At 36.5% G+C, this 9,806-nt stretch overlaps 1 protein-coding gene across 1 annotated transcript in view; it reads left to right on the plus strand.

Annotated features, from left to right (window-relative positions):
- Window positions 1-4,151, plus strand: part of LOC107863706 (probable WRKY transcription factor 20) — a gene marked incomplete at its 5' end in the record, with an annotated part of 11,938 nt that extends 7,787 nt beyond the window's left edge. The window contains 4 exon segments of the mRNA XM_016709781.2: window positions 67-616; window positions 741-897; window positions 966-1,121; window positions 3,174-4,151. Coding sequence (XP_016565267.1) covers window positions 67-616; window positions 741-897; window positions 966-1,121; window positions 3,174-3,666 — 1,356 coding nt within the window. The 3' untranslated portion in view covers window positions 3,667-4,151.
- Between the last annotated feature and the right edge of the window lie 5,655 nt (window positions 4,152-9,806).

The following is a 9,806-nucleotide window of genomic DNA, read 5'->3' on the forward strand; positions in this document are numbered from 1 at the left end:
TTAAATGTTGCTTCCTTGGGTACTAAAAGAAAATAAGATAGTTCCTAATACATTTTTGTGATGAAGATTTGTGCAGGTTTCAACCAACAGCAAAGTGAACCACTGATTCAAGTTCAAAATCGATGTCCTTCTCAATCATTAGCACCTCCAGCTCTTGTTAAAAGTGAGATGCCTAATTCAAAAGAGCTGAGTCTACCTACACCTGTTTGTTTAGATGCCTCGTTAATTAGTACTGCTGCTGCTGCAACTGATAATGAGGAGGTAAATCAAAGAGGTCAATCAAATCCAAGCTCGCACAGGTCATCTGCTGATAATAAAAATGTATCATCAGTAACAGCTGATAGATCGTCTGAAGATGGGTATAACTGGAGAAAGTATGGCCAGAAACTTGTCAAAGGAAGTGAATTCCCAAGGAGCTACTACAAATGTACATACCCAAACTGTGAAGTTAAAAAGATATTTGAGCGCCCTCCTGATGGACAAATAACAGAGATTGTGTATAAAGGTTCCCATGATCATCCTAAACCCCAACCCAACCATAGGTTTACTCCTGGTGCTCTTACGTCCGTCCAAGAAGACAGAGGTGAGAGAGAAGCATGCCTCACTGGTCAAGAAGGTAAACTGAATTGCTTTTTAAGGATTTTTTCCCCCTCAACAAAGGCATGACATGGTAGTTTTTATTGAACCTTCTTTGATCTCATATGGAGTTATTCCTCTCTCTGGTTTATCTTTTCTTGAAGACAAATTCAACACTAATGCCCAGACTAGTAACACTGAGCCCAGTGGTACTCCACTATCACCTCAACAAGCAGATGATGATGGTCTTGAAGGTACAGTGTCTCAGTTGCACAGCTCTAATGATCAGATGGACGAAGATGATTCATTTGCAAAAAGAAGGTAAAAACCAAGGATCCTAAATTTATTCACGTGATGTAGTTCGATTTAACATTGGAATCTTAAAGCAGGAAAATGGATGGTGTCATGGATATTATACCAGTTGTTAAGCCTATCCGTGAACCACGTGTTGTTGTTCAAACTGTGAGTGAAGTTGATATATTGGATGATGGATACAGGTGGCGGAAGTACGGTCAAAAGGTGGTACGTGGTAATCCTAATCCCAGGTACGTAAAGCATTGTGTGGCATCTAATGCTATGTGTCTGAAGTTCATGGAGGTTAAGAAGTTGATTTATGGGGCAAAGTAAATTAATGCTTTTAGGGGGGAGTTTCCCATAATGTTCTAAGTTATATCTTTCTAGTCGACTCAGTAGATTCCCCTCTCAATGACACTGCTACTTAGCAAAGTGAATAAATAGATAGTCAACCTCTTGTTTTGGGTGAGATGAGATGTAGTGGTAATGTATAATTAAGCTGTGAAGCTTATTGACAATCACATACAACCATAACTGGAAATAATTGGGAAGTCGTCTATTATAGCAGAAAGCATTTGGTCTGTGACGTAGTCAGCTTAATGTAAGCACATACAACCAATTAGACTTCCTATAAATGAGATCTTAGATGAATCTGTACCAACTGTTGAGAAATGATTTGAAATCATTTATATGTCAATTCTCATTGCTTGGTAGCCATGTGCATAAATCAAATAAAATTTATTTATTTGAAATAAACATATTTAGCTCACCAGCCCTCCCTCTCCCCACCTAGCAGTGACTCTTCTGACCCCCTTTTCCGCCTATTTTTGGTTTGATGTTTTATGTTATATTCTGTACACTCAAATTTGTCCACTAGATTTTTCTTGGTTCTGAATCCACCTCCTATTTTTGTCTATCATAGAATTAATAATACGTGTCAAAATTGGCAGTGTGAATAATAGATTAATGGCAGCAGCGCCATTATTGAATGTATTGATACTTCGACAACTATTTTAGGCTAAAATTTGATTGAGAGGTTAACTACCACTTGATGTCCCGTAGATTAAGATACAGCTACAACATTTGAAGCGGTCGTTTGAGACAGAGTCACTTTAGTAATCATTCATCCAATCTGTGCTTCTGTGCTCATTTAATTGTTGGTACTCTGGAGAGCTCCTTAATAGCGTGACAGCCTAAAGTATTTGGAGGCCCTAGATTCAACTCGCTCATACCCTTGTAATGCTGAAGTAAAGCAAGGTTTAATATGCACGTGCATGACTGCGTGTGAACGTTATACCTCTAAATGTAGAAAGTTGGACCACTCTGCATTTCATTTATTTTCCAAATGCCTGATTGTAATGCTCTTGTTTCAGCAGTAGTCCATAGAGTTCTATATGCAGCTTATCAAACAAGCATTTCAGAGTGAGCTGGATGTACTTCTAGTGAGACATCTAAGTCTGAGGGTGAATGATTTTCAGGCTTGATTGATTTATCTTCAGGAAGGGCCGGCTTGGCTCAGCGGTAAGCTTGCTTACCGTGGTGTGCCAGGTCCTGGGTTCGAATCAGCCCTTCAGCGAAGCTGGGGTGAGGCTGCCTAGACATCCCTTCCCCGACACCCACGGAATGGGTATGAACCGGGCCGACCCTTTTTTTTTTTTATTGATTTATCTTCAGATAAATGTTTAATTAGGAATCTAGGACCAGTTAAAACCTTACACATGCTAAAATATCAAGGTAGTATGTATTCCATAGGATACCTCCGGAAATTCTCTATTTAATTATAGAATATTTACTTATTTTGTTAGCATAGGGATTGATTACCTACTATATCATGTATTTAGTCAAGTGTGACTTTTTTCTATTCTCACAGTTGAATGTCTGATCTCCTAAATTTTCTTTCTGAAACTCAAAGTACCCTTAATTAGCTTTCCTGGTTGGAATTTGGAAATTGCTAAACTGAAGACCGAGCAGGCAGAGAGATTATGCATCTAAATTCGTCAGATCTCTGATAAGCTTCTGAATATCTCTATGCATGGAGGACCTGGTGATGTTTACATTAATTTGGCATTCTTTAAACAGGAAGGTGAAAGAACCTAGATTTGTTGACCTCTCTTTCAATCTGTATTGTCTTTAGACGGAGGGTGATTATTTATTTAGCTATTGTTTTATGTATAGAAAATAGTTGATTTACCTTAAAACTGTAAAGTCTACGTCCAGAATTCAATGAACTCATTGTTTGTTGTTTCTTCACTCTAGCTGTGCGTTTCTTATGTTTTTATGGTATTCATGTGAATGTGATGTAGGAGTTATTACAAGTGCACCAATGCTAGATGCCCTGTCAGGAAACATGTGGAGAGGGCATCCCATGATCCCAAAGCTGTAATTACTACATATGAGGGGAAACACAATCATGATGTACCAACAGCCAGGACTAATAGCCATGAAATGGCAGGATCAGCGCCTGTAACTGGGAGTTCTAGGGTCAGAGTGGAAGAGAATGGTGCAATTAGCTTGGATCTAGGTGTTGGTATAGGACATGGCATGGAGAATAGACGCAATGGACAACTTCACACACTGCCTGCAGAAACTGTACGTAGCCAAGGTCAGGTTTCAAGTTCTATTGTGATGGTAGTACAGCCAGCTGCAGTTGCGGCATGCTACAGCATTGTAAATGGTGGCATGAACCGTTTTGGAACTATAGAAAATCGTGTTCAGGGCACTGGCTTTGAGACTCTGCCCTTGCAATCTTCTGCTCAATATCCTCAAAACTATGGAATGATACTTTTGGGCCCATGATTGTTTCTGCCTTGAGGCAAAAACTTAAAAATAAGAAACTTCTGTCTTCTTTTGCTGCTTCTTGGTGGATTACAGAGGGCTACATCTCTTGTTGGAGTATACACTTCGCTTCAGATTTGAGAACCCAGCATGCTGTATTATGCAGTTTCACCGAGTGTTCGTTTCTGTAATTAGCTTTAATATCACAGTTGCTTCATACCGACAGTGTGCTACAAAATGTAACAACTATGGATGCCTGAGTAGATCTGAATGTCAATATATTCGCCCAACAGAAGGCGAAATTCGCTCGGCCTAGCTGTGAAGAACTTGAAAGTATGGGCAATATTTAGGAAATTATGAGATATGGGCAATATTTAGGAAATTATGAGATACTTGAATATGTTGTATTTCTGTAATATGGAAGTAGACGGGTGACAATTATTTTCCCAATATACTGAGGTAAAGGAAAGATCTGGATCTGATGAAAATGCATGTGTAGTTTTCCATTTGATGCTGTTGTACACCTTTCTCTGTAATGATTGCAGGTTTTTTCGTTTTCTTATCTTTACTCCCGCGTGGGACATCTGTAGCTAATTGCTTCGCACACTACCCCAGGTAAGGTTTCTGCTAAATTCACATATATTTAGTTTATATATCGACGGTCTAAGATTCTTTTTTCACGCTAGTATAATTAACGAGTAGGAGGTTGCATGTTTATCTTCCTAATTTATTAATTCGATCTATTTATGTATAGCACATCAGGTCGATTTATCCGGTTATAGCAGGTTACTCCTCTATTTCTCAGTTTCCACATTAAACTTGGAAAGTTACCTACTTTTGTAACTGAAGTTTGACTATCGTGAAAAAAAAAATATCTACACCGCATAAGAGACTCAATTTAGTGTAGTCACAGGTGGAAATTTACAGTAGATGTTGTTAGCATGATGTAAATATTGTATATTAATGTAATCATATATTGTTGTATATTGGTGTAATTACATATATTTGATTTAATAGTTAAAGAGAATAATAGTGACTTTAGTAAGAGCAGATTTGATGAGATAGAATAGCGGATTTAGAGGGATAGAAAAGATGATCTTTAGGGATAGGAAGACGGATCTTTAGGGATGTAATCATTAAATATTTTCTATGTAATGATAAGACTTTCAAAATTGAGAGGCATTCAGCAGAAAATTGACATGGTATCAGAATCTTCTCTTGGTTGTTTTGTTTCATAGAGTTCATTTATGGTTCCTTTCAGTCTTTTTGGAAAATTTTGGTTTTTGTTGATTGTTTCTCGGCAATTAACACATTGGATTTTGATCTTGGTCATTTTGGTTATTCTTTTTGAGTCAGTGTTTCTAATTTTCATAAATATAACTTCATATCAGTTTGAATCATTCAGTGTTCGTTTCACTGGAAAGAATTTCTTGTCATGGGAGTTTCAGTTTCAGTTATTTGTCATTGGAAAAGAACTATGGGGGCCATATAGATGGAGCCGATCCTGCTCCTATTGATCCTACAGAGTTAGGTGAATGGAAGATTAAAGATGCTCGGGTGATGACATGGCTTTTAGGGTCAATTGACCCTCTTATTGTTCTTAATCTCAGGCCTTATAAGACAGTTAAAGTCATGTGAAATTATTTACAAAGGGTTTACAAACAAAATAATAGTGCCCGACACTTTCACTTAGAGTATGAAATTGCTAATTACTCTCAAGAAGATTTTTCTATTCAGGATTATTTTTCTAGATTTCAGAACTTATGGGCAGAATTTACAGATATTGTTTATGCCAAAATACCGGTCGAATCTCTCTCTGTAGTTCAACAAGTTCATGAGCAAAGCAAGCGAGATGAATTTTTTATGAAGTTACACGCTGAGTTTGAGATTGTTCGCTCCCACTTGATGAATTGTGACCCGTCTTCCTCCTTGGATGTTTGTTTAACGGAATTACTTCGGGAAGAGCATCGTTTTGTCACACAAAATGCTTTCAAGCAAGTTGATAATATTGTTGTTGTATTTGCTGCCCAAGGTAAAGGAAAGGGTAGGGATATGACTAGAACTCAATGCTACAATTGTAAGGGATATGTTCATATTGCTAGCAATTGTGGCAGGAAGTTTTGTAATTATTGCAAACAACAAGGACACATTATCATAGAGTGTCTCACACGCCCTCAAAACCATAAGGTTAATGCTTTTCAAGCTGGGATAAATGGTTTCACTACTGAGAACTCTTCTTCGGGATAAGTTCTACTCCTGAAATAGTAAGACAAATAATCATGTCAGCCTTTTCAGCTTTAGGGCTACAAAGTAATGATCTTGCATCTAATTTTTGGCTTATTGATTCTGGAGCTTCCAATTATATGACCAACTCATCTAGTATGCTAAAAAATATTCGTAAGTATCATGGTCCATCACAAATTCAAGTTGCCAATGGTAGTAATTTACCCATTACCAAGGTTGGGGATATTACTAAAACTTTCAACAATATTTTTGTGTCACCAAAGCTCTCCACTAGTCTTATTTCAGTTGGACAATTGGTAGATAACAATTGTGATGTCAATTTTTCTCGTAATGGTTGTCTTGTGTAGGATTAGGTATCAGGGATGATAATTGCGAAGGGGCCTAAAGTTGGACGACTGTTTCCTATACACTTTTATTCTTCGTGTTCTATCATTTGCTTGTACTTCTACACCTAGTAAGACTGAGGTATGACATAAGCGCTTAGGACATCCAAATTCTATTGTGTTATCTTATTTATCAAATTCGGGTTTAGAGGGGAACAAAAATTAATTTTCTACTGCTTCCTTTGATTGTTCCACTTGTAAATTAGGCAAGAGTAAAATTCTTCCTTTTCCTAATTTTGGTCGTCGTGCTACAAAGTGTTTTGATGTCATTCATAGTGATGTTTGGGGTATTTCACCAATTGTTTCTCATCCTCATTTCAAGTATTTTGTGACATTTATAGATGATTATATTCGATTTACGTGGGTATATTTTTTTCGTTCCAAATCTGAGGTATTTTCCATATTCAAGACATTTTTGGCCTATATTGAGACTCAATTTTCTACTTGCATCAAATTATTGAGATCTGATTCCGATGGAGAATATATGTCTTATGAGTTCAAAAATTTTTTGCTTGAAAAAGAAATTGTCTCACACGCTCTTGTCCATATACACCACAACAAAATGGGGCTGCTGAATGTAAAAATCGTCATCTTTTAGATGTCACTCGTACTTTATTGATTGAGTCCTCTGTTCCATCTAAGTATTGGGTGGAAGCTTTGTCTACTACTGTTTACTCAATTAATAGACTACCATCTTAAGTCTTAAATCTTGAATCTCCATATTTTCGTCTTTATCACAAAACTCCAAGCTATGATAATTTTCATACATTTGGTTGTATTTGTTTTGTGCATCTTCCTCCTTCTCAACATAATAAACTTTCCGCTCAGTCTACTAAATGTGTTTTTATGGGTTATAGTACTTCACAGAAAGGTTTTCTCTGTTATGATCCATGTTCTAATAAATTTCATGTTTCTAGAAATGTTGTTTTCTTTGAGAATCAGTATTTTTTTCCTACTCATGTTGAGTCATCTCCCGCTTCTTTTCTTCTTCCTACTTTTGAGGATTTGTCATCTTCTTCTAAGAGGTTCAAACTTGGATTTGTGTACGAACGTCGGTGACCAACTTTACCCCTTTCTGATATTGATCCGCCCCCTGAAATTGCTACACAACTAGAATCTGAGAATTCTTCAAGTCCTGCTTCTCTTGAGCCCACTCGGTGATCTACGAGAGTATCTCGTCCTCCTAATTGTTATGGCTTTTCATCTACTTTATCTATCATTTCTGTTCCAACTTGTTACTCACAAGCTTTCAAGCATGAATGTTGACAGAAGGCAATAGAGGAAGAACTTTTGGTTCTTAAAGAAAATGACATATGAGATATTGTTTCATGTCCTTCAAATGTCTATCCAATTGGATGTAAATGGGTTTATTCAATTAAACTTCATTCTGATGGAACTCTTGATCGGTATAAAGCTCAGTTGGTTGTTCTTGGTAACAAACAGGAGTATGATGTGAACTATGAAGAGACTTTTGCACCGGTAGCAAAAATGACGATGGTACGAACTATTATTTCCATTGCTGCTTCACAAAACTAGACGCTTCATCAAATGGATGTCAAGAATGCTTTTCTTCATGGTGATCTCAAAGAGGATATTTATATGAAACTTCCATCAGGTTTGTTCTCATTACCTACATCATATGTATGCAAGTTGAAACGGTCTCTGTATGGATTAAAACAAGCTCCCAGAGCTTGGTTTGACAAATTTCGGTCTACTTTGCTAAAATTTTCTTTTTAGCAGAGCAACTATAACTCATCTTTGTTTCTTCAAAAAACATCCATAGGTTGTGTTCTTCTTTTGGTATATGTCGATGACATTATTATTACTGGAACTTGTCTTCACTAATCACTAGCCTGCAACAATAACTTAAGGATTCTTTTCATATGAAAGATCTTGGTACTCTTACATATTTCTTGGGTTTGGAAGTTCATCGTGATTCATTCAGTGTGTTTTTAAATCAACACAAATATATCCAAGATTTGATTTCTTTGGCAGGTCTTCAGGATTCCTCCTCTATGGATACTCCATTAGAATTGAATGTAAAGTATCGCCGGGAGGAAGGCGATCTTCTTCCTGATCCAACTATATTTTGGCAATTAGTTGGAAGCTTAAATTACCTTACTATTACCTGGCCTGATATCTCTTTTGCAGTTCAACAAGTTAGTCAGTTTATACAAGCTCCCTGTCATCTTCATTTGGTGGCTGTCCGTCGCATCATTTGATACCTCCGAGGAACATCTAATCGTGGATTATTCTTTCATAGTGGTTCGCCTATTCGTCTTAATGCTTTTCGTGATTCTGATTGGGCGGGATGTTTTGACATTCATCGTTCGATTACTGGTTGGTGCATGTTTCTTGGAGAGTCTGCTATCTTGGAAGAGTAAGAAGCAAGACCGCGTGTCAAAATCTTCAACAGAGGCTGAATATCGAGTAATGCCTATTGCTTGCTTCGAGATTATGTGGCTTCATTGACTACTTGCTGAGATTGGATTTCCTCAATCTAATCCTACTCCTCTCCATGCTGACAATACAAGTGCTATTCAGATTGTTACTAATCCGATTTATCATGAGTGGACCAAACACATCGAAGTAGACTATCATTATATACGAGAATATGTAGATAAAAGTGTCATTACTCTTCCGCACGTATCTAGTGATCTTCAAATAGTTGATGCATTTACAAAATCAATGGCACGACAACGACATCAGTTTCTCGTCGGAAAATTGATGTTTCTTGATCTACCAGCATTAATTTGAGGGGGATGTTAGCATAATGTAAATATTGTATATTAATGTAATCATATATTGTTGTATATTGGTGTAATTACATATATTTGATTTAGTAGTTAAAGAGAATAATAGTGACTTTAGTAAGAGCAAATTTAGTGGGATAGAATAGCGGATTTAGAGAGATAAAAAAGCTGATCTTTAGGGATAGGAAGACGGATCTTTAGGGATGTAATCATTGAATATTTTATATTTAATGACGAGACTCTCAATATTAAGAGACATTCAGCAGAAAATTAACAGATGTGGAAATGGTATGGGACGAATTATGAAATTGTTGCACTTTAACTCACTACAATGTCAAAAAGGTTTTTGCTGGATTTTTTCTTCTTCAAAACAACCTCTACAGCCTGACTCAATAGGAGAAGGTACCACTAGGCCCAGACGACCACCCTAAACTGCTCGACTAGAGACCTACCACTCGAACTCTATAAGGTTGCTTGCACTGTGTTGGTACTCAATTTTGACTCTCTAAACTTAAAATTAAGACATTTAGGCTTTCTAATCATTAAATGATACAATATGCAATTTTTTCACATATTTTTTGTAATTGTTAATAATTGTTAATAATCATCATTATTTTAAATTTTTACTCATTTATTGTCATATTTTAATTTTACATAATTTATTGATAATTATCTTTAATTTCATAAATTTTAGAATTTTTATTAGTTTATTATTATTTTAATATTTTTGCACAGTCATTTGCATACTTACACATCACAACACTGTATTTATAGCATAATA

Source organism: Capsicum annuum, chromosome 3, assembly GCF_002878395.1.
Source record: "Capsicum annuum cultivar UCD-10X-F1 chromosome 3, UCD10Xv1.1, whole genome shotgun sequence".
NCBI classification, from domain to species: Eukaryota; Viridiplantae; Streptophyta; class Magnoliopsida; order Solanales; family Solanaceae; genus Capsicum; species Capsicum annuum.